The 27,732-nt window shown below is 39.7% G+C and overlaps 2 protein-coding genes across 5 annotated transcripts in view; one reads left to right on the top strand and one right to left on the bottom strand.

The window, feature by feature from the left end:
- The window catches only part of TEX9 (testis expressed 9), a 236,167-nt gene extending 219,776 nt beyond the window's left edge, over positions 1-16,391 (bottom strand). Inside the window, exons 1-3 of one of the 3 annotated variants that reach the window (XM_032621328.1) lie at positions 16,078-16,375; positions 5,911-6,012; positions 1,112-1,145 (exon numbers count right to left, since the gene is read on the bottom strand). In XM_032621328.1, coding sequence (XP_032477219.1) covers positions 1,112-1,145; positions 5,911-5,998 — 122 coding nt within the window. In that variant the 5' untranslated portion in view covers positions 5,999-6,012; positions 16,078-16,375. Of the gene's footprint in view, positions 1-1,111; positions 1,146-5,910; positions 6,013-16,077 lie in introns of all 3 variants that reach the window. The other 2 variants (XM_032621330.1, XM_032621331.1) reach the window with 2 other exon arrangements.
- A 400-nt stretch (positions 16,392-16,791) lies between these two features.
- RFX7 (regulatory factor X7) overlaps positions 16,792-27,732 on the top strand; it is a 150,877-nt gene continuing 139,936 nt past the window's right edge. The window contains exons 1-2 of one of the 2 annotated variants that reach the window (XM_032621322.1): positions 16,792-16,923; positions 17,088-17,250. In XM_032621322.1, the coding sequence (XP_032477213.1) occupies positions 17,090-17,250 (161 nt within the window). In that variant the 5' untranslated portion in view covers positions 16,792-16,923; positions 17,088-17,089. Of the gene's footprint in view, positions 16,924-17,084; positions 17,251-27,732 lie in introns of both variants that reach the window. The other variant, XM_032621321.1, reaches the window with a different exon arrangement.

The following is a 27,732-nucleotide window of genomic DNA, read 5'->3' on the forward strand; positions in this document are numbered from 1 at the left end:
TTAAATAAGACCCAAAAAACCATGAACCATAAAAGATTTATAAATTCTGAAATTCTATTTATCGAAGTACACCATCAAGAGAGTGAACCAGAAAGTCATAGACTAAGAGAAGACATTTGTGATATATATGCATGTTTATATACATATATCATAGATGTAGCATATATATCCAAAAAATATCTCATAGCCACAATATCTAAAGAATGCCAACAAATCAGTAAGAAAAAGATAAACAACACAATGAAGATAAACAGCTCAAACAAAATGAGAAAAATCTTGAGTGGGAGTTTTAGAAAACAGAATATCAGCATGGACATACGTACATGAAAAGATGTTCCATATGATTAGTTATCAAGCAAATAAAAATAAAACCAGAATGTAATATCAGTATGGACTCATCAGAATGGCTAAAATGAAAAGAATTGACAATATGCAGTGGTAACCAGAATATGGAGCAACTGGAACTGGAACTTCCATATACACTAATGAAAGTGTAAATTGTTACAATTACCTTGAATCACTCTACTAAAACCTCCTCTACGACCCAGCAGTTCCAGTACTAGGTATATAAGAGAAATGCATGAATATCGCAGAAGGCATGTACAAGGCAAGTCATAGCAGTTTTCTTCCTAATAGCCCCAAACTGAAAATAACTCAAATGTCTATCAATAGAGGAATGGATAACTAAATTGTGGTGTATTCATACAGTGGGATACTATAAGCAATAGAAAAGAACTGATAACATGGATTAGTATAGTAGACATGATATGAAACTAAAAGAGCCAGACACAAAATTAGAACAAGCTGTATGATTCTATTTCTATGAATTTCAGGGACAGATAAAATAATCTGTGGTGGTGGGTACAATGGAGGACCACAATGGAGCATTCTAGGGAGCAGAAATATTCTACATCTTGATCTGGGTAGTGGTTACATGAGTAATACACGTGTAAAAATTCATTGGGCTATATACTTATAATTTGTGCACTTTAGTCTCAGTATGTTAAAACTCAAAAAAAAAACTTTAAAAAATCATAGAAATTTACAGGATATATTTTCACTGAAAGATTCAAACAACACTGAAATATAGAGACTAAAACATTAGTCTTACCTCTGTTTCCTGTCCCTCATTATTGCTGTCCTCCCTAAAAAAAAACATTAGGTGATTCTACTTCCAAATTATTTTTTATACATTTACATGCACATATATATGTGCATATATATATATGTATATGCACATGTATGTGTAACATTAAAAAATTCACATTCACACTTCACAATAATTCTGTAATTTTATTTTTAGCCTAAAAATACATCTCTCAGCTCTTTCTGTCAAATACAGATCAGTCTCATTTTAACAGCTGCACAGTATTCTATTGTATCAATGTAACATAATTAATTTCCCTACTAACGGATATATAAATTACTCCTAATTTTTCACTATTTGAAACAATGTTGCAACAAACTTTCTTAAAATTTCCTGGTGCACACAAACAAGTATTTTCTTTTTTGTGCACTATGAACAATTCTTTTGGCTGAAACAATTCTTTTCAGTAGAAACAAAATTGCTGAGTAAAAGAAATTGTAGAGTAAAAATTTTGGTAAATTCTGCTAAATTGCTTTCTAAGAAAATCTTACAAATTACATTCTGACCAACAGTATATGAAAATACCTGTTTCCCAGCATCTTTATAAACACTAGATATTATCAATCTCTTACAAATTTGCCAGTTCTAAGGGCAAAAAAAAAATGCAATTCACTGTTATTTTAAATTACTTTTTATTCATTATTTACATTTCTCCTTATGGAAGTGGTTATTTAGATCCTTTGCACATGTTTTTATTAGGTTGTTTATATTTTTATTATCAATTTTGGGGTGTTCTTTATTAAATGTAATAATATATATTTTGAAAATATTTTCTCCTGGTTTGCCACTTTTAACTTTCTTTTTCTTATCATATAGCATTAGCCAGGACTCTCAAAGCAATATTGAAAAAACTTTCATAGGAAAGCTTCTAATACTTCATTAGCTATGATGCTTGTGTATGCAGATATCTTTCATTAAAACAGAGAAGTTTCTTTCTATTTCTGGTTTGCAAAAGTGGTTTTCTTTCTAATCAACCTAGGGGCAGGACAGGAATAAAGACACAGACGTAGAGAATGGACCTGAGGACACAGGGTGGGTGAAGGGTAAGCTGGGACGAAGTGAAAGAGTGGCATTGACATATATACACTACCAAATGTAAAATAGCTAGTGGGAAGTAGCTGCATAGCACAGGCTTCTGTGCTTTGTGACCACCTAGAGGGGTGGGATAGGGAGAGTGGGAGGGAGATGCAAGAGGAAGGGGATATGGGGATACATGTATACATATAGCTGATTCACTTTGTTATACAGCAGAAACTAACACAACATTGTAAAGCAATTATACTCCAATAAAGATGTTAAAAAAAATAGATGTCAAATTGTATCAAACGCCATTTGTATCTCTTAATATTTTTTTTATTTTGAATGTAATGATTTGCATTAATATATTTTGAATTTTGAATCAGCCTTGAATACCTTAGATAAATAGCTTAGATAAATCCTTCTTACTTATGACATTTAAAAAATACATTTCTGGCATTAGTAAAGTGTTACTAATACCAACACTTAAGATATCTGTATATGTGTTCATAAGTGAGTGTATGCTTTTCTTGCCAGTTTTAAAATTCAGGCCATGTCAGCTCCAATGTAAATGGGTTAGAAAACTTTCTATTTTTTCCATGCTTTGGATTAACTAATTAATATACCATAGGGATTATTTGTTCCTTACTTATAGAACCATCTTTGTTTGGTGACCTTTTATGAGAGAGCTTTGACTATGCTCTCACTGTTTTTATTGTTGTTGTTTTAAGGTGACTATTTCTTCATGGGTCAATTTTGGTGATTTCTATTTTCCAGAAATTATTTTAATCTAGAATTTTCTAACTTATTATCTTAAATTTTGTATTCATCTCAGATTTTTTACAATCTACTCTATACTTATAATGTCCCTTTCTTATTTCAAAGGTTGATAATTCTGTCTCTTTCTCTTTTTTTTTTTTTTTTTGCGGTACGCGGGCCTCGCACTGTTGCGGCCTCTCCCGTTGCAGAGCACAGGCTCCGGATGCGCAGGCTCAGCGGCCATGGCTCACGGGCCCAGCCGCTCCGCGGCATGTGGGATCTTCCCGGACCGGGGCACGAACCCATGTCCCCTGCATCGGCAGGCGGACTCTCAACCACTGCGCCACCAGGGAAGCCCCTCTTTTTCTTTTTTTTTTTTTAACCTTGATTAAACATTCTAGACTTCTGATATTTTTGCTTCTTTTCAGATGATCAGTTTTAATTTTATTCAGATTAACTCTACTCCTTATTTCATGCATTTCTGGTTTTTTCTTTAGTAATACTTTCCTTATATATTTTTATTTTTCTTCCTTTAGCTTCTTGAACTGTATGCACGATTTACTTCCATTCAATCTTTTCCTATTTTCTAATGCATACATCCAGGGCTATAAGTTTTCTCTGAGTATGTATAGATTTTGAATTGTATCGATCTCATTGTTCTTCTTGTTGTAGCAGTTAAATATACTGGCTCTGGACTATACTATCTAGGTTCAAATCCCAACTCTGTCATATATGGACTATATGCCCTTGGGCAGGTTATTTAAAAGAGCTTTGTGTTTCAGTTCTTCATCTGTGAAATGAGATGATAATGGAATCAACTTCTCAGGATTATTGTGATAATAAAATGAGACAATCCAGGTGGATCACTTACCACAAAGCTGGTTGCATAGTAATGTTTAATAAATTTTTGGTATTGTTATGTTTAAATAATTGATAGCTTCAGTTTACATTTCTTTTCATTAAAGTTATTCTAAGTTAAAGTTATTTAAAGGTGTGGGTTTTTTATTTCCAAGTTATAAAAATTGTATTCTTTTGTACTAACTCCAAATTTTATTGCAGTGTGATCAAAGAATGTGACCTGAATGATTTCTTATCTGAGAATTTATTCATTTTCTTTTCTCTCTTTGTTTTAGAAAGTAGTTAATGTTGCATGTGTGTTAGAAGAGATTATGCATTCACCATTTATTGTGTACAGTCCTTTACACCTATTCAGTCAAGTTTCTTTATTGTGTTATTCAAATTCTCACTACGCTTGCTTCCTTTTTTCCTACTTTATCTGTCAATATCTGAGTTGAAGTCTTCCAAAATAGCTGTGTATTTTTCATCACTACCTGTATTTCTATCAGTTTTTACTTTATATGTTATATTATAAACATGACTTTTGATGTTATATTGTTAGGTTTGTAAAGGTTCATTATTAATTGACCTTTTAGAACTTTCCTCTTATCTCTTCATCACACCTTGTCTCTGCCATCTTTATGCTGCATTCATCCAAAACAGGGGTGGCAGGCAGGCTAAATCTGTCCTGCTGCCTGTTTTGTAAATAAAGTTTTATTGGAACACAAACAGGCCCATTCAATTACATATTATCTATGGCTGCTTTCACACTATAGCAGCAGAGCTGAGTAGTTAAGACAGAGTCCGTATGGACCACAAAGCTGAAAATATTTACTCTCTGGTCTTTTACAGAAAAAGTCTGCCAGCATCTAATTAGATTTTACTTTTATGTTACTAATTTTTAAACACAGGCCATAATTAGACAAGTTAACTAGTTTCTTTCCTTTCCACTGTTTCTTGAATATCTTCACCTTTCTTGGATTCATTATTTATTTTATTAAAATTCATCCAAAAGTCAGTTATCCTTTCAAGGAATTTCTATTGATGATACACATCTGCTGAGTTTTCTTATTTTGAAAATCATGTTTTTAACCCCTAAGATCACTGTTTGCTTCCTTTCCATTAATGTAATAATGTCCTAATCTCTTTGAAGATAACTGTTAATTTGTAGCAAGTATATATTTTACTTATAGTTATATTTTTCTTAAAATAAGACGAAATTTATACTTGCTTTTCATTTATCTTTCCACAGGTATTATTTCAGTATTTACTGAGTTTGTTGCCTCTACAAACTTGGGTTATTCTTACGTTGATTAATCTTTTACTTTGTAAATGAAAATTCCTTTTAGTGCTCTACTTCTGCTTAATGTGAGTTGACTTCAGTGATTATAGGAGAAGGGAAGGACATACTGCTGGGCAGAGTGATTTCAGAGTGAGGGGTCTCCCTGTCCCTCCTGGAGTCCATTGCTATTATTCTATCTTTGGCTCCCAGGACCCACAGGCTCACTGCTTTAATCTGGGGACAATTCTAAGCAGGAAAAGGGAAGGAGATCAGCAGTCCAGCTGCTCCAACTGCTATGTCTTCATTCATTGCTCTGGTCATTACGCTAGCACCCTCTACGCACTGAATCTGCTCTTTCTGAGATGGGAGCAGCCCTGAAATTGCTTCTAATCCTTTAGCAGTCTTAAGCTTAGGAGTATTTGAGGTCCAGGTGCTCTAATTTGTTTTTCCAAGAAAATTTTCCAAATTTTCTGATAGACTGATGACACTTCTTTGTCCCCAGTCCTGTTACCAATTATTCCTCTCCCCCTTCCCCTTTCCCCCATCTCTCAACCTTTTCTGTCATTTCGTAAGATTTGGTAGAGGTAAGCTTCCTTCAGTCTGACGTCTTGATTTAATCTTCAAACACAGGATTTTAAAACTAACCCTTTCAAAACACCATTAAATATAATTTATTTGTGGGTGGTTAACTTATTATCTTACCATATTTAAAATTTCAAAACATTTAAAAATATACTCAGAAAGAGCATCTACGACACAGAAAGAACATTGAAGCCCTACTCCAACAGCATCTCTGAGGGGACTCGAAATGAGAAAACGATGTTCACCAATTAGAGTGAAAAGGGGTACTTAGTCTTGAGTCACTTGCCTTTAAAAATAGATTCGGTGGTCCATTCAATTAAAAAGTGTTCCTTCATGGGGGTGGGAGACACCGGTTGCTGCAGAGCTGTAATCATTTAGCATTTTCTGCCTGATAACAAATGACACATTAGGCAGCAATCAGTGACATCTGTGACATATTCAGTCAGAAAAATCTGACTAACAAGCTCATCCTGTTTTGGAATGCTACCCCCATCCTGCCATACCTCAATCCCTGCCTGCCAAGCAGCCTGTCCAGTTAGCCTGTTTATGAGCTAACTTTTAACAGTTTTTAATCCTGATTTAAGGGAACTCTACCCAGAGCAGCTGGAAAACATAAACCCTGACGCCCCCCTCCGTCTATCACACACACACACGTTATCTGGGCTCTTAAGTCCCTGGGAAGAGTAGCTGGTCTCACTGGGCTTTCTTTCGGGACCTCAGAAGGGATACATATGGATGTGAAATTCCTATGAATACTCTGAGATTCCTCAATTGATTATTAATACCTTCCCTTCTTTCTCCATTTCCAGTGTTGGGTTTATTTGCAGAGGTTGCCTCTGTACATTCTCAGAACTCTCTGAGACAGCATTAGATGAATCTCAAAATTTTCTCTGCTTGGTGTAGGCCAAAAATTTTCCCCTTGCCATTAATGATGCCTATCTCACTATCAACTGTGCCCCAATTTCAACCTGGCAGGGTTTGAATGTCCTTCCACACTGATCAAAAAATCTCCTGTGGCAGCTGCCTCAGGTGCAGTGTGGCTTTGGATGACTAAGACCTGTGCTTTATCAGATTTTCAAGTGGTGGCACACAGTCCCTCAGCTGCTGGCCCATTTGATTTTCAGGGCCTCTGTAACTGTCAAGGTCCTTGTCTTCCACCATCATCCTATGTCTTCCCATCCCTTCTCCACCTCCTCAGGAATATATAGGAAATTCACATTTATTTGGCTCTTACGAAGTATAAGACATTGTGCTAGGTATTTTCACAAATATTTTTCATCAAACATTCAGCATAACTATGTAAGGGAGTCCTATTTCCCCACTTCTACCACTTTGAAACCAAGGCTCAGAGAGTTGTGAGGGACTTGTCTGGGACTACAAAAGTGGCAAGGGGTATGGCTGGGATTTGGGTCCTGGACTCTCAGCTCCGAAGCCCAAGGGATGTTCCTGAGAGTGAGCCTCAAGCCTGGCCTCTCCAAGAGTGTGGATCTGAATTCAGATGAGAAACTGGAGGCTGAAGGGAGAACGTAGCTGACTCTTCTACTTAAAAGGAAGAGGGGGCTTCCCTGGTGGCGCAGTGGTTGAGAGTCTGCCTGCTGATGCAGGGGACATGGGTTCGCGCCCCGGTCCGGGAAGATCCCACGTGCCACGGAGTGGCTAGGCCCGTGAGCCATGGCCACTGGGCCTGCATGTCCGGAGCCTATGCTCCGCAACGGGAGAGGCCACAACAGTGAGAGGCCCGCGTACCGCAAAAAATAAAACAAAACAAAACGAAACGAAAAAAAGGAAAAGGGCTGGCCAAAGTACCTTTAAAACTGGTGAATCATAGCACCAGATATCTAGCTGAACAGACAATATTTGGCTGCTTGGGAAATTTTTGTATAGTCACAGAGACATGAATTTTAAGTATGAATTAACTAAATTCTTAGTACCTGCACTATTATTACAGACAAGCTATTGAGTTTTCTTATTAGCCCATTCTGCTTTTTCCTGCATCCTGCCTTTGTTTTTCTTGGCCTAAACAAAAGGAGTTCTCTCTAACTCAATAATTCAATTCAACAAACATTTATTATTTGGCTACTTTATGGTAGGGACTGTACTATATGTAGGAGATACAGAAAAGAATAAAAACATAGGGCTTCCTTGGTGGCGCAGTGGTTGGGAGTCCGCCTAACGATGCAGGGGACACGAGTTCATGCCCCGGTCCGGGAAGATCCCACATGCCGCGGAGCGGCTGGGCCCGTGAGCCATGGTTGCTGAGCCTGTGCGTCCGGAGCCTGTGCTCCGCAACGGGAGAGGCCACAGCAGTGAGAGGCCCGCGTACCGCAAAAAAAAAAAAAAAATTATAAAAACATACATCCTAACCACATACAGTTCACAGTACTTGGAGCCAACGGTGGGGAGGGTAGGTACAAGAAATTGACAAGTAAGCCTACAATTACCATATAATGAGATAGTGTCTTTGACATAAGGCTGTGTGAGGTCCTAAAGGACCACAGAAAAGGGACAGCTAACTCAACCTGGGTGCGGGTGAGATAAGGAATGGATAAGGTAAGACTTTCAAGAGGACGCAATTCTTGACATTTAATTGAGCCCTTCAGATGGTCAGGACCATAACCGCATGTGTAAGAATCTTTTGGAAGAGAGAGATCCACCCTAAAGTAAGGTAGCAATGGAAACCTTCTCCTGAGGATCTGAGGAAATAAACCACTTGCTAGAACTGCATTGGAACCTAAATGGACTTTTAGTTCCCTAGCTCTCTTCAAGTCTGTATGAAGTCACTTAAGACTTTCTGCTCCTTGGTTTCTGGTCAGTTACTCTGGATTTCCCCAAGGCCTGGCCAATAATCTGCTCTTCCTCATTTGTGCCCTCTTACTCTGGAGCTCCATCAAAAAATCTCCCCAGTTTCTATCCACCTCTGGGCCTATTGCTCCTACCATTACTAAGCAACTATCTTATCTTCTGAAAGCCTTTTCTGCTTGTCTTCTCACAGTTGCCTCTTACTTATTCCCTCTACTGGTTGCTGCTGCCTAATGCTTTCTGAGGTCTGCCTCTCTTGTGTCTCTTAGCTACTTTATTTTTTTTTTACCGCCAACTGCCTAACTGTCTCTCTTTATCATATTCATATTCTCGAAGAAAGGAATCAATTTGTTAACTAATTACTAACCTCTTCCTTGAGCAAAGACCTTATATTTAGCCAGCTCACAGGTCACTGTCCAGCCAGGGGATTGGTTGCCCTTATGTTGGATGCTGAGCCCTGTTCCAACCACAGACCCAGGGTTACAAGTGACAAGGATGGAGGCTTACATCAGCTGAGCCCTTTAGAAGGTAGCTACAGAAGGCAGAAATCTGAGAGCTTGGCCAACTCAGGAGAATGATGGTAATAGGTACATTAGAGGCACTATAAATAGGAAAAACAAAAGATTTCTTAAAAACCCATACTAACATCAAACCACAATTCTTACTTGGTACAACTTCAGGTAATGGGAGCGGGAGGGAAGGATGAAGAAAAACAGGAAGTTCCTGGGAGTATGTATATTTATATACAAAAAAGAGCAAAGAAAATAAATATACCCAAGGAAAGGACACAAGTTGGCCTACTTCATAGGAAAGGATCTTTCCTGAGGTTCCTAAGAAGAAAGTCCAAAGACTTCCTCCTCTTCTCAAATACATGAGGGATGACATAAAGAGTGTAGTGAATGTGACTGTTAAGTTTTATGTGTCAACTTGACTTGACTAGGCTAATGTACCAGTTATTCAATTAAATGCTAACCTAGGTGTTGCTGTGAAGGAATTCTGTTAGATGTGGTTAACATCTACAATCATTGGACTTTAAGTAAAGGAGATTATCCTTGATATTCTGGGTGGACTCCATCTAATCAAGTGAAAGGCCTTAAGAGCAAAACTAAGGTTTTTCCTAAGGAAGAAGAAATTCCACCTGTAAACTGCAGCGCCTGTTCCTGCCCAAGAGTTTCTGGCCTGTCAGCCTGCTGGCCTGCCTTACAGAGTTTGGACCTATTAACCCGCACAATCAGGCAAGCCAGTTCCTTTAAATTATATATTATAATAGAATAATTACAATAAATATTGTGATAAATATGTGATCATAATGAATATTACAAGAAATTTATCATATATTCTACTGGTTGTTCTCTGATCCAACCCTGCCTTGTACAGCGAGGACAGAAGCAGAGATTTGGAATTTGGTACCCAGCACAACCTTTATCATCAGCTATTCACTCCGGTTAGGCCAGTCTCCTGTTTGTCTCTTTAGTCATGCTGATTTTCCTGCTTCTGTTCACACTGCTTTTCCCTTCTGGCTTGCTGACATTCTCTCTCCCACTTTCACAAACTTCTTCCCTTTCCTTACACTCCAACTCTGTCCGAAGCCCTCCGTGAAGCCACCTCTGTTTTACTTTTTTTTGGCCCTCCGTGAAGCCACCTCCATTTACTCTTTGCTTTCTCTTAACTCCCTCAGCAGTTATTAGCTGTGCCATTCACTGTGATGCTTAATCTTACACATCTCGCTTAACACTGCTTTGTATATAGTATCCACCACTAGTTAGGTTTAAAGCTGTAAGTACAAGTTTGGGCGTGCAAGAAATGTCACGTTTCTTTATTGTGTTTAAATCAAATTAAATTCACGTCAGACTTAAATGATCCCAGCCTTAATTCCACTGAAGTAGAAGGAACTCCAATCCCAGTTATTACTGGGCTTCCCTCCGTTCTTCCCTAGAAATGCACTAGAGTCTGGAAGATTTATGTTGAGCCCAGAAAATGGGGGAAGATGGACTTTGACAACTTCTTTGTTCAGGGATACATGGTCCCTAGAAGCCAAGCAACAGCTCTGCTCATAGACAAAGAGTGGTAGGGCGATCCAGCCTCCATAGGGTCACCATGCATCTGTCTGAGGTCTGGCTATCACTTGGGGTGATCGAGGAAACAGGGCTGGTGTCCCCACTACTGCAACCCTGAACTTTGACTCTTTTCCAGTTTGGGAAATTTTTTCATTTGCAACAGTTCCAACTACGCACAACCCCTCCTTCCTTCTCTCTCTTTACTCCTTTCCCTCACTAGATGCCCCTACCTCTTGAACCCCCTAGCAAAATCCCTCTAGGAGCAAGGAACCTGGAAGGCAAATTGCTGGGCACAACTCCAGGGGTAACAGCATCCTAAGGAGTTGTGATCCAGGAGGCTTCAATTACAATGTGAGTGGTGCCCCCTGGAATGGTCTAATATGGAGCTCCTGTAAACTTCTTTCTGCCTAGAAACACAAAACTCCCGTGAAGCATGTTTGGAATGGAGAGGAGGGAAAATATAAGGGGAACATAAACCAAATTAATAGCTCAATAAATTATCCTGGCACACACTTATTTTTTTGTTTGTTCCCTGCATTTTCACTTCATGTTTAAAAATATGTGTGGGCTGATATGTCTATGTTCCAATTAGATTATGAACTTCTTGAAGATTAGAACAATACTGTATTTACCACTTATTTTAAAAAATTTTTTTTTTGATTTATTGATTTATTTTGGCTGTGCTGGGTCTTAGCTATGGCACGCAGGATCTTTGTTGAGGCATGTGGGCTCTTTAGTTGCGGCATGTGAACTTCTTAGTTGTGCCATGCGGATTCTTAGTTGCGGCACGCATGTGGGATCTAGTTCCCCGACCAGGGATCGAATCCAGGACCCTGCATTGGGAGCACAGAGTCTGACACACTGGTCCACCAGGGAAGTCCCTTACCACTTATTTTTAAATCTTTCTGTAGTTTCAGCATAATAATTAGTATGTAAGAGGGACTTAAATGTGTCTTGAACTGAGGAGTGATGAGTTTGTAGATTACTGACTAGGCTCTACCAGTTCAGACTGCACCAGTGCTGACCTCCTCATTGTAGGACTGGCTCTAGTGTCTTTTTACTGTCACTTTTAAGGTTAAGTAAATATGCTTTTCCTTTACCGGCTTCTGTTCATAGCTGCTGCTGGCCTGAATTTCCAAGATATCAAATTTCTACTTGGGACCTTTCTGGCCCCAAGTAAAAGTAAACATTTCTTTTAAAATTCAGACGGATGATATTAACTTGAACCTTCTTTCATAAAAAGAGAATGCAGGTCACAACATAAACGTGTATTGTAACAACAGTGGAAAATTTCTAAATGAAATCAAAGCAGTACCTGGCATTCATTTTCATAATACCTTTCACTTGAAGAGCCAAGTACAGTACGAGAACTTTATCCCAATAATCCTTAGGAGTAAGTAAAGGGACCTGACAGAATGACTGGTATAGATAGGGTCACATAGCCAGGTAGTGACAGGGTTGTTAACACCTTGTTGCCTTACCCAGTATTTGAATAGTTAGGCTACTTCCCCTTAACAAACCATTGTTTTGATGACATAATAGAATATTAGCACTCTAACAGGAGAAATCATATTTTCATATCATGCTAACATTAGTAAGTATGGAGTGGAGAAAATTTAACCAAATTTGCCAATATGCACTTGGTTTTGAGCCTTCCAACCTCCCTCTTCTGTAATCTTGCTTCCTCTTTGTTGTCTTCCCCCTGACTGCCCTCACCTCCCTCCCTCTAATGCTAGTAAAAGACTGAAAACTCAATTACATTACAGCACTGGAACTTGATACATCAGCTCCCCTTGTACTACATGCATTTTGAAAGACAAGAGCTTAGTCCAAAGAAATTAATCATCACTTTCTGATACACAGAAAGTTTTTTTGGAGATGGAAAGCCTTCCTTCCCTGTTCCCTTAAATAATAACATGTAGATAATTACATATTCCACTTTCAGCTGCTAGAGGGAAAAGTTTGCAATGGAAGAAGGCAGAGAAAGTAATGATAAAGGAAAAAAGGATGAGGGAATCCTTTGTTTTTAAGAGGGAAAGGAAAAGAGGGTAGAACCTGATCTTTTCCACATCTGTAAGCCACCATACTTGGTGGAAATTAAATGTACACTTTAAGCACTTAACCAGTATTAACCAATGATGAGCCTATTTGAGGCCTCATTTTGTCAGAACAATCGTAACTAACGGAGTAACACTTAGTAAAATGGGCTGTGTCTCCCTCCCCTCCTTCTCCTCCCCTATACACTCCATTAAGGATCTGAGCACAGAGCTAACACTGGGTTCTGCATTATGCACTCATCTCATGTGCCCTTTCATGGCTTCACACCAGTGTTCATGCTGCTCCTTGACCTGAAAACATCTTCCCTCAGTGTACTGCCTGTTGAACTTCTATTCACCCGATGAGACCCCATTCAAATGATAGCCAAGAGGCCTTCTCCAAAAGCTCTTTTACCTTGAGCAGGACCAATCCCTCCCTCCACTATACTCATCGCCTTGTGTAACTAATATATATTAATAGGTCTCTCTTCTCCCCAGAATGTAAACTACTTCAAGTTAGGACCAGGTCTTACCTATCTATCTATTTATTTATATTTTCAATGCCTGACACTCTTATGTATGGGGTATAATAAATGTATGATAAACATATGTACATAAACATATGTACTCCTGTAGTTTCATAAAGAAGACAAAGTTTAGACATAAGAGAGCAAGATGGTATAATGTACTGGGCTAAGAAAATTCAGGTTAGGTAACTACTCAGTTCAACAAATATGAACACCCGGGAGTAAGGAATTGTGTCCCGGGATTACTAAGATAAAATAAGGCTTCGAGGTACTCACGATCCACCTTATAGACTGTCTTTCTCTGTGTACAGCATTTCCCTGGTTTAGGTATCACCTTATGTGTTTCTCACAATAACCCTGTGAGATAGGTCATGATTTTCATTTTTATAGAGATGAGAACAGAGGGTTTGAATTCCTAGGTTTTCTGACTCTCAGACTGGAGTCTTTCTTCCCCACTACATCAGTGTTTCTCAAAATTTTCCACAGGAGTACACTTTCCCAGGGAGAACAGACTTATACTCCTCAGGGTTGAGAAACAAAAGCTCAAAATTTAGTGTATTCTCTTGAAAATTCATGTTCACTATAATGTTTTCCGCTACTTCTCACTGAGTCAAACCGAAGGTCTGAGGAAATCAGCCACATTGATTCTGGGTCCCTGAGGGACCTTAGTACAGAGTTTCATAACCAGAGGGGGGCAAACACAATTTCAGAAGCACCATGGCTACACTGCCACCTTTACTCAAGGTATCTGGGTTTGGCTTGAGTCCCCACCCACGATTTTGAATAACTTCATCAGATTTCTTTTAGGTTTCTACTGGTATAACCGTATTCACCGCCCTCTCGGAAGACGGTAACAAAACACACACTCCACTCCCAGATTTTAAGTGAGCAGTGGGGGCTGACTCTTTTAAAGCCTCCCTGCAAGGATGTCCATTCTGGCAATAAGATCTCTTAAGTCTGACATTATCTGCGACCCCTCTCATTGCTGGTTGAACCTAAGAGTCCCAGATGTCAACCCGCCGTGGGCCCTTGAGGGCCCACAGGCTCAACACTGCCCTCTCGTCAGCACCGCCGCTAGAGGGCAGTTCAGGGTTGCGGCTCTGCTGTGCCCTCTAGTGGCTGCTGGGATGACATGCTCTTTTATGGAACCTATAAAACCCTGAAAAATTGCAGTCGGGAAGTCAGCCTGTGTGACACCCGGTAGTAAATTTTAAAAGAAACGTCTTGGTTCTCAGCTTCCTTTTCTTAAGGCGTTTGGCAGTCTCAGATACATTACCCTTCTTGGATGAACCTCCTCCCTAGGGTCTCCCCCTCCCAGGGTGTGGCAACGTGGAGCCATCATTCTCTCTTGGCAAGGTAAAAAAATTAGAACCTGGGAGACTTTGCAACTTTCCCCAATGCCTTTTTACTCCCTCCATCTTCCCCATGGATATACAGCTTAGATATGCATTCAAGATTTTTCAGTATAACTTCATTTTCACCAAGGCTTGTAAGCTCTGGCATTAGACTTCAGGATTCAAATCCTGGCTCCCTCATTTACTATTTGGGTCACTTTAAGAATGTTAACCTCGCTAAGCTTCTGGTTCATCTGTAAAATAGGGAGACTAGTACTACACTATACAATTTGGGGATGACAATATATGGAAAGTGCTAGGTCTGTCTTGCACAGTAAAAAGTGCTCAGCAAACATCAGCCATTTTCATTCTTCAAAGCTTCTGTCTAGTGCACAGCACGTCTATCAATTTGGTACTGAAAAAAAGCCTGTTTTTACATAGAACATAAGGGTCCATAAGCAAAATGAATTCATAAACAACTAATATTTTCTAGAAATGGCTAAGCTAATAGTGACCCTAGGTTATGGAAACGGGGGCTTGTTTGTGTGGCAGAGTCAGTGCGGTGGGTTTCAGGGTGCAAAGGAATCCAAGGGGCTTCGAATCCTCATGGAGGAGCTGTCTTGCACGCAGGTGTCCTTCCTCCCTCCTACTCCTCCTGCTCCCGCCATGTGCAAGAACTCAGGGTGAAGCTGGGAGTGGATTCTGTGAGTCAGGCCTGAGGGCACAGTGGTGCAAAAGCAAAAAGGTTCCAGGCCAAGGCAGGGAACCTAGAACTCCAAAGGCCAAGAAACCCAAGCCAATCAGATTCCCCACCCAGGAGGAGTCTAAAAGGTGGCAGGGACTCACTGCCCAAAGTCCAAGCACTGCAGGAAAGTGGCCAGAGAATCTGACAGGTAGAAACCTGATAGAAACTGTCAGAAAAGTTAAAGCAGAATAGCTCATAACACCCACAGGCCCATAGAAAGGTCAGTGTGAGCTGAGCAGCTGTTCCGTCTGGTGCCAGAGGCCTTGGCTGTAGCCTTCTACACCCAGGCAGTTTAGGCCTCCCTGATCAGCCCCACCTAGAAAAGCCAATTCTTCTGCTCTTAAAGGGGACTTGGATGTTTCTGGCAGGGAGTCTTACTCTTCGTGGGCAAAGCTAGCTCTTAAGGATGAGTAGCGTGGTAGGGGGCAGAGAGTACGTCCAGGGGTTCAACTGGCTCCGAAGGAAGGAGCTTGTGGCTGGAGTCTGAGCCTCCATGTTGTGAGAACTACACGCGTTTCTTTCCGAGGCAGGCAGGGGCCTTGGCTGCCAGGGACCCTGACAAGCCGCGACTTGAGCTGTGCCCGAGAGCCTGGGTTGGCTGGGGAGCGGTATAGAGGAGGAGGGAGGGCAATCCAGGAAAGGGGGTGGGGTGGGGAGGGAGGTGAGAGGAAGAGCACGAGCAAAGGCACGAAGGAAGAATGAGTCTGCGGCGCATTGAGAATGGCATGGAGACTTCACTGATTGGAGCCGGGAGTTCTTGCACGGGGATGGAGGCAGCTATGATTGGATAGCTAAAGTGGGGCCAGATTTGGAGGGCTTTGAATGCCCGACCGAGGAGCACTCAACCCAGCTCCTGCCTTGCGATTTCCGTTCAAGACTAAATGACCTAAAGGGTGGTTAATTCCAACGGGTGTTCTTCTTTGGGGGCTTCTGAAAAGTCAGCTTATGCTCTTACCTGCTTCAGTTCTCTTCCTTTACCCAAGGAGAAAGTAATCCTCGCTTGCCGAGGGGAGGGAGGATAATGTTGATTGATTTCACTTTACTTGCTTGGAGGATGCAAAAAAAAAAAAAAAAATCCCATTTCCACGCCAAATGTTAAATTTGGTTTCTCCTCCTCCTCCTCACGCAAGTTCTCCTTCTCTCGCCAGCACCTCCCCCCACGTTTTCCTGCTCTCCTCCACCAGCTCGGCCAGTCCCCTCCTCGGCCCCGGCGGCTCACGTTCCGGGCCTAGCTGGCCCGCGCCCGCCCTCCGCGCCCGTGCGGCCCCCCGCGCCCGCGCGCGTATCCCGCACACACTGGTCCACGCCCTCCCCCCCCCCCCCCCCCCCCCGTCGCGGCCGAGCGGTAGGTGTTTTGCCGTCTGCGCCCGGCCGCAGTGCGGCTGCGCGCACTGGGCTGCCTCCGGGGCTGGCAGGGCAGCGGTGGCCGCGGCGGCGGCGGCGGCGGCGGCGGCGGCGTGGGGAGTGGCGTGGAGCCGAGCCTGGGGCTGCAGCAGCGCGGGGCTGCCGGAGTAGAAAGCCCCGGGGGCAAGAAAGGAAGGCCAGGCCGTCAGGTCCCTGAGCAACCGTTCTCCTTGGATTTGGGGGAGCCCTGCCCCCCCACCTCGTGTTCAGACGCCCCCTCCTCACCCCCCCCAAGCCCCGGCCGCTGACGGGAGGAGGCGGCGGCGGCGGCGGCGGGGGGCTGAGGGGCGCCGCCATGCCTCTCCCGCGGTGAAGCGCCCCGGCCGTAAGGAGCCGCTCGGTCTCCCCGGTGATGTCCCCCAGGCGGCAGGCGAAAGCGACTCACTCGAGCCCTGGGGTAAAGGCCTAGCTTATCCAGCTTCCTTCCTCCTCCTCCTCGTCCTCCTCCTCCTCTTCCCCTCCCCCCCTCCTCTCCCCCGACGTCCTCCCCTCCCCGTCTCTTCCCTCACCCTTCCCCGCGCCCCCATCTTCCCTCCCTCCCTCCCCCCCCCCCTCCAGCAGCGATGGCAGAGGAACAACAACAGCCGCCACCACAGCAGCCTGATGCCCATCAGCAGCCTCCCCCCAGCGCCCCCAACTCGGGGGTGGCTCTGCCAGCCCTTGTGCCCGGGCTGCCAGGGACAGAGGCCAGCGCGCTGCAACACAGGATCAAGAACTCCATCTGGTAAGAGGATCCTCCATCGCTGGGGTAAAAAAGCCCAGGCACATTTCTGCTGCAAAGCGGGTGGGGGGCGGCGGGCAAGGGAGCCGAGGAGGAGGCTGATGCATTCATTGAATGGGGGTCTCCACAAAGTCGGGTGCATATTCATAGGACCTCTGGAGGTGTGGGGACTTTGCATCAGCTCCTGGGCTCCGGAGCCAAAAAATGCTTTTGCCCCCTCCTTAATTTCGAGTGCAGATAAACAAGTCATTTATGTTTTTCACTTATGTGTAAGAGGAATACGGGTCGAAATTAAGTCATGGTGCATGATGGTAGCATGAATTTGGGACTGAGGAATGTAAAATGTGTTTACTCCTTTTTGCAGTCATACTGGGAGGAAGAAGTGTATTGTGAATTTTCACCAAACAGACACTGTGCGTAAGAATATTAATATGCAGCACAAAACCTAATGTGTCTCTTCCTTTCAGTTGGTTTAGCTGCTGTTTCTGGATGTTTTTGCCTTCTTTATTCTGAGATTAAAATTCTCTTCCAGGGATCTTAATCTTTGCATTGATTGTGAAGAAAGAGTTTCTTTAGTATGAGATATTTTAAGGTGGTAGTTTACACAGCAAAGTGATTTTCTAATTTAAAAGGATGTGTTTAATTTAAAATAAATGTGTTGCCATTCCGTGTGTATTTTTTTAAAAACCATGGATAAAATATCCTTTGCTATTCCTATACTTTCTTGTATGAGAATTTCCAATATTTCAACATTAGATTAAACTCTGAAAGACTGGTAGCAGTCTTTTAGTAATTAAATACACTGACTTAAGTCTGTACTCTGTTAGAGCCATTGCAAATATTCTTTGAACATGAACTTGCATTATTTTTGTAGGGTTCTTCATTAACTGACATGTTTTAAAAAGTGTAGTGCTATTTTAAAAATGGAAAGCATTATTTGGAGTTTAGTCTAAGAGACTGCTTTTAATAGAAGTTTAAAAATAGAATTAAATGTGGTGTTTAAAAAAGCTCTGATTTTAAAAATGAGATCTTGCATGTTCATCATTGAATATGATTACTGAAATATCAAAACTCCTTTTTTATATTGCAACTTAAAAAGTATAAAACAACTGGCCTTGCAGTACAATATTTACACATTTAAAAACAGTGACAATTTTTGAATAGAAAATTAAAATTTGTTATATAGTAATTTCATTATTTTCTTGGCATACATCCATATTGTCATGATGATAATATGAAGTAGGTCAGTGCAGGCTTTAATAGTTTCATACTACACAGTAGTTGGCAGCTGAGTATCTTGCTTTCAGTTTTAATTTTAAAATGAAGTTTAAATATTTTAAAGGAGAATTTTTTAGGGTTAACAATAGTCCTGCTGTGACAGTTTGAATAGGTCAGATAAATAGGATTGCCTTGTGTGTGTGCGTGTGAGAGAGAGAAGGCTTTATTCTTCGATGGATGCCCTACCCCCTTTTAAAGCTGTAATTTAAAGGAAGAGATGCTTAATCTCCTTACCACCAAGGTTTCCAGAAACCAGGTTTTTTTTCCCCCCTATTAACTTGATGTAACTAGTGTCTCTGAAATCTGAATTGAGCACTTTGGTTTTTACATTCAGGTAAGGGACATCCAAGTTAAAGGACTAAAATCTTTTAAGAAAGGCAAATTTTGAAAGTTGAATTAGTAAGTATATGTTTTAATTTATTATGAGAACAGTAGGGGAAAGGAACCTTCACCTTATATTTTTAAAATATGAATAAGTTGTATAGGCAGTGGACTGAAGTGTTTGAATGATAATGATAGTGGAGTGGTGCTCTTTTTGGTAAATCATGTGATTTAATTATTCTTTAATTGATAATTTATATTTACACATCCATTACAACTTAACCACGCTGATTTTAATGTAAGAAAAACTTCTGAAGTACAGTGTGCTTCAGTTTTTGGTACTTGCTCTGAAAAGAAAAACTGACAACAAACACCTTAATCCCCAAATGTACAATTTTATAGCTTCATTTTAAAATTGTACTGGCACACTTAGTAGCATTTAATTTTAAGCTTTAGAAATCCTATTTGCAAAAATTATTTCTTTATATTTAAAACTTTAGAATAAACAACGTTAGTGGCTCTATGTAATATATAGACTCATAGCCGCTGCTTCGCAAGACTGGATTTATGTTATTCATCAAGTGACTATATAAAATAAAGACATTAGAAAGTGAAATCTCCTTCACCACAATCTCTTCCTAAGAAATAGTGTGTGTATGTGTATAAAATTAAAATGACTTTTAATAGGTAAGAGTGCAGTTCTTTAGGTATCTCTTTTCACATTTTTTTGAAGCAACAATATCTTTTTACCAATTATTTTATCACTTGATAATGTTCTGAAAGATTATCAGTTTTGTAGTACATCCTATATCAACCTTTGGTATCATTACTAATGAGAATTTAAAATTGCATTAAACAAATGTGGCATTTAATAATTATCAAAAGGGTTTTGCATTTAGGTTGATCATAGTTTCTAAATTATTGGACTTGCAGGTCACAAACAAGTCTGAACTTGTCCTCCTATTTTACACATATATAGTATGTGATGTAGGCCTTTAGCTGGATAATGAATTATTTATTATCTCAGTTCATAATTAATCTATTCTGTTTAGTAAACTAAAATACTGTTAGATAAAAGTATGACCATGGTTATTTCAAGCATTAAAAATGAGTCTTTGGAAAAAATATTAAGTATTCAGAGTTGAAATCATGGTACTTAATGATTAACATCAGAAACCAGATTTCTTAAGAATTGGAAATATAATGTATTTTTAAGATAGTTCTACAAAATAAAGTTACTAACTTGATAACTTGATAGTCTTGTAGTATTTGTGTAATATATTTATGGGTATCTTCAGCTTAAGTCCAGTGTAACGAGCCTGTACCTTTCTTGGTCTTCCTTATTCCCACTCCATAGACAGAGGTCCAGATCACTTACACAACTCACTTGAAAGGAGATTTATTTGCAGAGGTGTGTTTTAATACTGAATGTGCTATAACATAGTATTTATATTTTGTAAGTAATAGAAAATAATAGAATTCTGATATAAACTTTTCATTAAAAAAGGAAAGCTGGTAACTCATGCATTTTTTCTAAATAAAAACTCATACTGACAACCTAAAACAAAGCCACAATCTAACCTCACTGCAGACTTCTTTAACTTACATTGCACCCCTCTTTGGTTACCTAAAAAAAGAATACTGAAGCAAGTTTTTCCTTCCTCTTATCTCCCAGTGTCTTCACAGTTTTAAAAAAAAAGAATGTTTGTATTTAATTTAGACCAAAAGAATGTAAGTGCTTTTCTTTTCCTTTTTAAAGCAGTTTTTCCTGAAACTCTGATAGAATAAAATTACTGTGGAAAAATTGTGTTTGAAATCGCTCTGCCTGTTTGTGATTAGTTATGTTTAAGAATAATCATACCTGCATGTTTGGGGGTGATTAGCATATTTGGAATTACACTGTCACATAGACGACAAACATTTACCTATAAATTCAAAAGAAATCATGATGTTTCATTGTAGAAAATGTTCTAATACTGTATTTACTCAACAAACAAATTCAGGGATTCTTAAAAGAATTCATTATTATCAGTTATTATTTTTATTTATGTAACTATTTGCAAGTAAGACCTTAAAAACCATTTTTTTAAAACAGTTCTATATGATGTGTCATTATTCTACACACTTTACGGAAAGAGATAAATTGAGTGACAGGGAAGCTATAGGATTCCTCTGATTCATTGTCAGATCCTGGGAGCAGTGCTGTGGCTATAGTTCCTTGTCTTTATTTAATCCTGTAAGTCATACAGAGGTCTGAATCTGGTACATTTTAGATTTAGAATTTAAACCCAAATTGAGCAATTTTGTTTTACTCTCTTATTTCTTAGTTGCAGTGAGCAAAGTACGGCGATCCATACGTTTTTCTTATTAGCACCATATTTGTTCTGATTTCTGTCCCCTGTCATAGAACTCAGTAGTTCAGTTTTGTTCTTGGCTCTGGGACAGGCAATTTTTAGCTCTAAGGAATAGTTATTGTTTCTTCAACTTCAGGGGGAAACATTTGCTATAAAGCTCATGACTTTAGAGTTTACTTTAACCATAAGCCCAAGATTTTCATTTTGCTTTAAAATTAGAGACTGACTAGTACATCAGCTGGCTTTTAAACATTTTGATTAGTTGTTTGACATGTCACCTACCGAGTTCAACCTATCCTCCATACCAAGCACACTAAAGACTTACGGTCCTTTTAGCTTGTCTGTATTGAGGCCAGCTGTGATGGTGCCTCCTAGCACTAAGTGTTTCTGATTCCAGAAAGAAGGCAATTCCTTGTTCTCCTCTGTTATCAGAAACTGATGAAATTGTCTTCCCTATTGCTTAGATAGGCAAGTTAGGCAGTTTCAAACCCCTCAACTTTATGGCCTCGTTTAACTTAGGTACTGATTATGTGTGTGTATAAATTATTGACCAGTTTGCTCTCCCCATTGGGAGGTGTCTTGAATGATGTAATGTGCAGAACTGATTTGGTTTCTGTGTCACTATTAGTTTTTGGTATTATTGGGGGGAATGAACTTCACAGTGGTAGGAAAGGCAGAAGTGTCTTATTTGTTATGAAAGATGCTTTAAATAAAAGCTTAAGTCAAATCACTTTTTATATTAGAAAAATGTTACACACTAAAACTGTACAAATGAAAATGAGCATTGTCGTTCACTCAGATTTCAACACTTTAAGCAAGAACAGTGTTTAAGTACTCACCTGAGTACCTGCTGTATACAAAGTACTATTCTAGAGACTGGCATTTGAGGAATGCCCATTCACATGTAATATTAACCTAAGCAAAAATGTGCAATAAAACGTCTCTTTCATTCAGTTAGAGGACCAGGGAATGCGGTGACAAGTGCCAAAGCATGGGAAAAGTAGACCCCTTCGTTTCCTTGTCTACAAAATGAAAGATTTATACTAGATGACCCTGCAAGTTCCTTTAGCTTAAATTTCTATGGCTCTTTTACTAAATTAATATTGACAGCAATAATAAAGCAGACCATAAGTACAGTGAAAGACTAACATTTAATTAATCAGCAATCAGCAGAACATTTTCAATGGACGGATTGTTAGGTTTTGTCAGTGTTTCCTTGGGTGCTAGCCCAGGAGAACTACCTGAAGGTGTAATTCACTTATTGTGCAAGAGTTCTGTTACGTGAGATTCAGTCTGCAAATATTTATTGAGCATGTATTACATTTGATGTATTCTAAGAGCTGTTGTTGATTATGCAAAAATATGTGAGACTATGTAGTGCTCCCTGGTGTTGGGGAGTTTACTAGTTGCTAGTTGAGAGATTGCACTAGGGGGCTTATTTGTGTGATTGTTTTGTTTATGAAGAGGTGCTCAATACTTAAGAGCATGTCACATAGGAACTTTTCTCCTGTAGTAATAATATAATATTTTAAGGCAGTAGAGAGTGTTATATTGTAAATTTGGTTATGTAAATAAGAAAGGTGTGTATTCTTTTCAGAAAATTGAGTGTTGAGTTGAGCTTCACCACTTTATTCATCAAGGGTAGACATTTTTTTTTTTTTTGTGGTACGCGGGCCTTTCACTGTTGTGGCCTCTCCCGTTGTGGAGCACAGGCTCCGGACGCGCAGGCTCAGCGGCCATGGCTCACGGGCCTAGTCGCTCCGCGGCATGTGGGATCTTCCCGGACCAGGGCACGAACTCGTGTCCCCTGCATCAGCAGGTGGACTCTCAACCACTGCGCCACCAGGGAAGCCCCCTGCATTTGGTCTTTTTAGTTGCTTTCTTTTCTGCTTCCTTGAGGTTCTAAAGGTTCAGGTTAAAGAAGAGTAACATGGGCCAATAAGAGGAAGACTCTTTCTGCCCTGGGCAGGATAATAAACAAGGAACAATAAGCTCTGAAACCTTAATGCACTTGATTGCTGACTATGAGATTAAGGTAGTTAACGCTTAACCTTAACCCACATGAATAAAAACTTTAAAACATGATTTAATTTTTCTTTCTTGAGACGTTTACTTTTTTCTGTGTCATGGACTGTGTACTTCCTATTCATAAGAGGAAATAGAAAACAATGAGGTTTGGTTAATTATGCACAATACCTCTATCAGGCATCTATTACAGGAGCTCCTATATATATTACAAGAATGTGTGGGAGGTGAGGTTTTGTATCGCAGAACAAACTGAAAACATACAAGTGTATTCCTTGCTATTTGTACCCTATTTGGTTTCTTAATTTGAAGAGTGAGAGGTCGGAGTGACAGGTTCCGAATCTGTTATGTTTTGGAATTTGGGGAAGCAAGAGTACATATGGTGGGAAATACCATCTCCTCCAAATAGCTTTATCTTAAAAAAAAAAAAAAAAAATTCCTGAACCTGTTTGTGGTGGTCTGGGTTTGGATAGGAAGCGTTCAGATAGCAAAGGATACCTTTACACTCATTTCAACACAGGATTCAAATGGACTTGAACTTGCATGCCACAAGTCTGATTAATGAGTGATGCCTATCAAGGGCATGGGAATAGGAAGTGATGGTACGTATGCCCTATATTTACCTCCCCTTTTCTTTCTGAAATCCGTGATTTTTAGAATTTGAGCTGTGTTATAGGTAAAGCATCAGAACTATTGGTTATCTTGGAGGATGATTCCCTAGAACTTTGGGGTTGCCATCTGTGATTCCTAATTTTAAGATACAAACCAAGCATGTAGAGCACTTGGGTTTGTGTTTTTCATTCTTTTCTTGTGTTTTTATTTTTCTGTGGCTTTCCTATTTTGATGATCTTTTGCTGCTAAGTAGCTTCAAGATGGGAACGGGATTACTGTATTAATTGGCTACTTCAGTTTGTATTATCCATAACCCTTTTTCTTTGCTTTCATTATCTTATTTCTCTGCTTATGCCTGTGCTGGTCTTTTTACCTGCTACCTTAAAAACCCTTCTCTTTTTTCTGTTGATGTAAATGTCTAACTTTAAGATCCAGCTCATGTGCTACTGCTTCCATGAAACTTCTCCCAACTTCTAAGGAACAATGATCTAAAGTGTATATAAATTAGTTTTTTTCATTAATTTAGACTGGCCTTACCTGAGATGAATCCATTTTAGTGAATTTTTACTGAATTTAAATGAAACATTCTCATTTTCCAATATGTAAGGTTTATAGGAATTCAGAGACCGAATATACCTGAAACACAGCAATCACTGCATAATAAGTAGTTTACAATATGACAGTAAAATATTATTTGTATATGGGAGAGCCAAGAATTTGCCATTGCTTTTGCAGTATACATGAAATTTTAAAAATGTAATTGGATAAGAGGGTCACTTCAGTGATATCTTGCTTGGAGCAAAGTTGGTGCTTCTTGCTTGGAGCAAAGCTGGTGCTTCTGGGAGGTTGGGAAATGTATTTGAACAAGATGCTTCAGTTAATGTAAGTGAATCATTTCCCTAATTTGATTGCATTCAATAGATTTATTAACTGCATTTGTGTATAAGCAATCTATGATCAAAAGATTAACTGTCAGATTACTAAATGCATGATCCCTTTTTCTGCAGTAGAAGATATTAGCAAGCTTTGTTTGGGCAAATTCTGTACATACAAGTTCCAAAGAAGTGAGAAGGTCAACAACTAATCCTGCATTTATGGAATCAAGTGGTCAAAGAAAACTGAATTCAGTGCACATTTATTTTAATGTCTACTGCATACAGGCATAGAAAGATTAAAAAGCAATATGACACTAGCTCTACCTTACATTCACCCTCTGTGTGTAGTTGTATGCAACATAATTGAATTTAACAAAAGTAAGGTTTTGTTACATGCAATGATGGTATAATCAATGGTATAAACAAATACCGAATTAGATGAGAGAAAGAATCAGTGAGGACAAAATAGTTTTATTGGCAAAATTCAGGATCATGGCCTTAGCAAAAAATCAAGGGATGGGCTGTTGATCCAGGTACATCTAACAGTTTGCTTACTGGGAGGTCTTTATTCCCACTATCAGGAATTAGATTCAGAGTTGTGGATGACAGTAAGCCTTGCCAGTAATGAGACTAATTAGAGGAAAATAGCTTAGGACAAAGTTTGCTTGACTGAGGAGTGGGGTTTTCACCAATCACAATCCTCTCATCTAAATTTTAATGCACAGAGGTGGAAGCAATAATATAAAGTAATAATAGAGAAGAAAAGGACGAGGGTGGGTGGAGCTGGGGCAGGGGACCAGAACTGCTCCAATAGCAGTCTTGGCAGCGGACTGTGTGTACCCTGAATTGACTCTGTGAGTGATGCCACTTCATGAAGAGGATTAGAATATTTAATGTGGGGGTCCCTCATGTATCTCATTCAGCCCATATCTTGGCTCCTATATCTTGGCGTCTATATCTATGTACTTTTCTATTATTGGAGGCAGTTTGCTTTCCCCCTTGGATTCATCTGTGTCCATATATGTAGGGAATTTGTTTTAACACATACCCCTTTTCTGTCAGCATCATCAAACTGTTCTTTTCCATAGGCTGCTTTTCCTGTGGCTTTATACATGCTTAGGGCTTCCTTAAATCAGCAGCAAACAACCTTGGAGGTTTTGCAGTAAAACAAACAGTTGATCCCTCAAAGACCTAAAGAGCTCATTCATAGTCATAAGAAAAACGTCATTAGGTAAGTGAATGAAGAATGTAGATACTCATTTTATAGGAAGAATAGCATAAACTATTAACAAATATGCAAAAATCTTTACTCTCGATGATAATAATTATAACAGAAAAGTACTATTTTTCTGACCACTAAGAAAAGGTTTAAGAAATATAGTAATTATTGCTAGCTAATCTTACCCCTGGTAGTTTTACTATTTTCCTTATCTCTTTCCCTCCCTCCAGTCCCTCACATATTATCCTGTTGTATGGTACGTAAGCCCACTCATATTTTTGGTAGAATAAGTTTGAACATATATTTTAAAAGTGTTAACTGTGTCTGCACTTAGGTGGTGGAACAACGTATGGTTTTTCCCTCTGCTTTGTTATATTCTCCAATTTTTTTTAAATGAGCAAGTATTAATTTTAGTTTGGAAAAATATCCAAACAAGTAAAATAATGCTCGTTGTCTATCCTGCTGCTCTTCCCTTTAGGCTGCCATCTGTCCTTCAGATCTTTTCTCTCTCTTACCCATTTTAACTCTTGCAGTCTGGCTTCCTGCTCTTCTTGCCAACTTAGTGGCCTTTTCTGAGACTCTGTTTTTCACTTTGTAACTTTTCTTCTGATTATTAAGATTCCTTCGCACTTTGGAAATTCTCATTCATTCCTTTTTGAGAGTCACCTTTGTATCAGCTGCTCTGCCAGGCATTGGGGATTCCATGGGCAAGGATGTAGGATCTCTGTTTTCGGGACCTTACCTCTGATTAATGTTTTATCTGTTCTGCTGCTTTCCTCTAGATGCTCTTTAATTGTGCATATCCAAACACTTACTTCTCAGCCATACATTCTTTTTCTCTTTTTATATCTTTGCTAAAGTCACGAAATAGATAGGCTCACCAGAAAACTCTAACCACATCTACTTATTCATTCGCCAGAGTACAGGTTGCCACCATTGTCACGTTAAACTTGGCATTTTCACACTAACCCTTCTTCTGTGCCTCAATTTGCTTTCCTTTCCAATTATTCTAGTTCTTTTGGTAGTAGATACCCGTGTTCCTTCATTCTATAAGGCTAGCAGTATTGGCTTCATATTTGATTTTCCTCTCTCATCCCTTGCCCAATATTTTAACATGTTGCCAAGTTCGCCTTGTCACTTAAGTTTCCCCCTATCTTCCTATTTCTACTGCCAGGACCATAGCTAAGTGCTTTACTATCTCATTCCTGGATTATTACAGCAGCAAAATGGCTGTTCTCTGCCCCTGGCCTTTACGCCTGTTCAGTGATGCTGTATACTGCTGCCAAAATCAGTCTCTAAAACATCCTTTTTTATGTATCTAAAGCCTACAGTAATTTCTTCTTGCCCCCCGTACTGTGATTGAATATTTGTCAGGTTTCAAAGGCCTTTGTAACCTAGTCCTGTGCAGTACATCCAGCCCTACTTCTTGCTGTTCACAAGCATTCAGCCCCACTTCAGTGCAGCAGGCACTTCACTGTCTGTCTTATATTTTGTGGTCCTGCTTTCACTCCTGCTTTGTATGTTTTCTAGAATCTCCACTCCCCTCTCTCCAAATCCTGCTTAATCACATTTTAACTATTTTGAAGTCATAGCACAAGTTATTGTACTATAAAACATTCTTTAGCTACCCTAGTCCATATTTGTTTTTTCTTGACCTCACGTTGTATATTGAGGTCTGTACAATTAAGCACTTAATCACTCTTAATTTTTTTCCTGTGCTGTTTCAATCAACAACAATTCTTTGAAGCTAGGGGCAACATCTTTTGCATCATTTTATTTCTCATGTAGCAGTAGGTACTAC

This window comes from Phocoena sinus, chromosome 2 (genome assembly GCF_008692025.1).
Source record: "Phocoena sinus isolate mPhoSin1 chromosome 2, mPhoSin1.pri, whole genome shotgun sequence".
Lineage (NCBI taxonomy): Eukaryota > Metazoa > Chordata > Mammalia > Artiodactyla > Phocoenidae > Phocoena > Phocoena sinus.